Genomic DNA, 1,523 nt, shown 5'->3' with positions numbered 1-1,523 from the left:
AGAAAATGAAAAATAAAGTGACCGACGTTGAAAAAAAAAAAAAAAAAAACGTCAGAAAGAAAATTGTTGAGTTCAACTGAAGACGCGTGCTGCCTCTCAAAAAGAAAACTACTATTTGTGATGTCAACAGCACATTCACACTACATACTCTACCACCATATATACATGTACTGAGCACAGGTAAATAGACGTGGTGTGGTTCAGACAAATGCACTTTTCCAGATGTTCTGTACTTACAACATGACTTTGTATCCAAAACATATTAGTCATGACTAGGGGGGGGGAGTATATATAAGTTTAATAACAGGAGGTGGTGTCCACGCAAGGAGAGGTCAGCCAGACCTATGTCGGCTTGCTACGCCCTGGTGGAGGAAAAAAAAAAAACCCCGGCCGGTTTCTTTGCAGTGGGGGCGAGTGCCCAGGGCCGCGATTCTCAGTTCACAACGTAACACTCAGTTGGGTGTCCTGTAGGTATTGCAGGAGAGCCCTTGTAACGGCTCCCTGCTGTTAGCGTGCCACGGGGCCGAGAAGCACGGCCAGTGAGAGCGAGCCGTGTCCCAGGCGTTGGAGGCGATTGGCGAGGACAGCGCGGGCTGCAGAGTACTCTGAGCAGGTTAGTAGGAGGTGCTCAACGTCTGCTACTGCGCCACAGGTAGCGCAGCTAGCTGAGCGACGCTTTCCGACCTTGCACAGGTATTGCGGTGTATATGCGACGTTGAGTCGGAGCCGATGCAGCAGCGTTTCTTCTGCGCGGACGAGCTGCTGGTATGGAGCGAATTGCATTGTCGGGTCAATGGACTGGATATACGCATTGGAGCGTACAGCGTCTTCGACAGAGCGACGCATTTCGGAGGCACACCACTCGCGGATCTTTATAAGGCAGGCGGACGATGTGAGCGGCATACTAGCTGGCGGGCCGACGTCTTGGTGGGCACGCCTCGCGGCGGCGTCCGCTCGGGAGTTCCCACTGAGGCCTACGTGGCTGGGAATCCACTGTAGCCGCACACCGTGGCCAGAGCCGCAAAGAGAGTCGCATGCGGCGATGATAGCCGTTTGGAGGTCGCTGATGATTTTGGTGGCGTGAGAACTCAGGATCTCCAGGGCTGGCTTGCTGTCGGTGAGGATCGTCCACTCTGCAGGTGGGGAGGACGAGATGTGCTGAAGGGCCATATTGATTGCGAATAGCTCTGCTTCCGTGGAGGACGTCTCGTTGGGGAGCTTGGACGCTTTCCCAAAATCTTCGTGGGGCATATAAAAGGCTGCAGCTGCTCCACCAGGTATCACAGACCCATCAGTATAGACGGTCTGCCTTCCGTGGTGCAGCGAGGCTAGGTGTTCCAGGGCAAGTTGATGTGCTACAGGCGCTGGCGTGTCGCTTTTTTTCCCGAGGCCATGGATAAATGTGCATATGGGAGGTTGGTCGAGAGCCCATGTTGGGGTAGCATACGATACGTGAGATGTGGGAGGTGGGACAACACCCTTCAGACGGCGCACTGCGCTACCATCATGACTAGGGTTCGGAT

At 53.9% G+C, this 1,523-nt stretch overlaps 1 protein-coding gene across 1 annotated transcript; it reads right to left on the bottom strand.

The window, feature by feature from the left end:
- Nucleotides 1-507: 507 nt before the first annotated feature.
- Nucleotides 508-1,251, bottom strand: LOC135384985 (uncharacterized). The gene has a single exon (XM_064614164.1). It carries the CDS (start codon nt 1,249-1,251, stop codon nt 508-510), a length of 744 nt encoding a protein of 247 aa, XP_064470234.1.
- Between the last annotated feature and the right edge of the window lie 272 nt (nt 1,252-1,523).

The sequence above is a fragment of the Ornithodoros turicata genome, chromosome 2, assembly GCF_037126465.1.
Source record: "Ornithodoros turicata isolate Travis chromosome 2, ASM3712646v1, whole genome shotgun sequence".
NCBI lineage: Eukaryota > Metazoa > Arthropoda > Arachnida > Ixodida > Argasidae > Ornithodoros > Ornithodoros turicata.
The sequence above is the reverse complement of the archived record's forward strand: the minus strand, read 5'-3'. Positions and strand labels throughout refer to the sequence as shown.

Bases quoted from the DNA above. Each gene is read 5' to 3' on its own strand.
- LOC135384985 (XM_064614164.1), bottom strand. From the start codon at position 1,251: ATGCCCCACGAAGATTTTGGGAAAGCGTCCAAGCTCCCCAACGAGACG.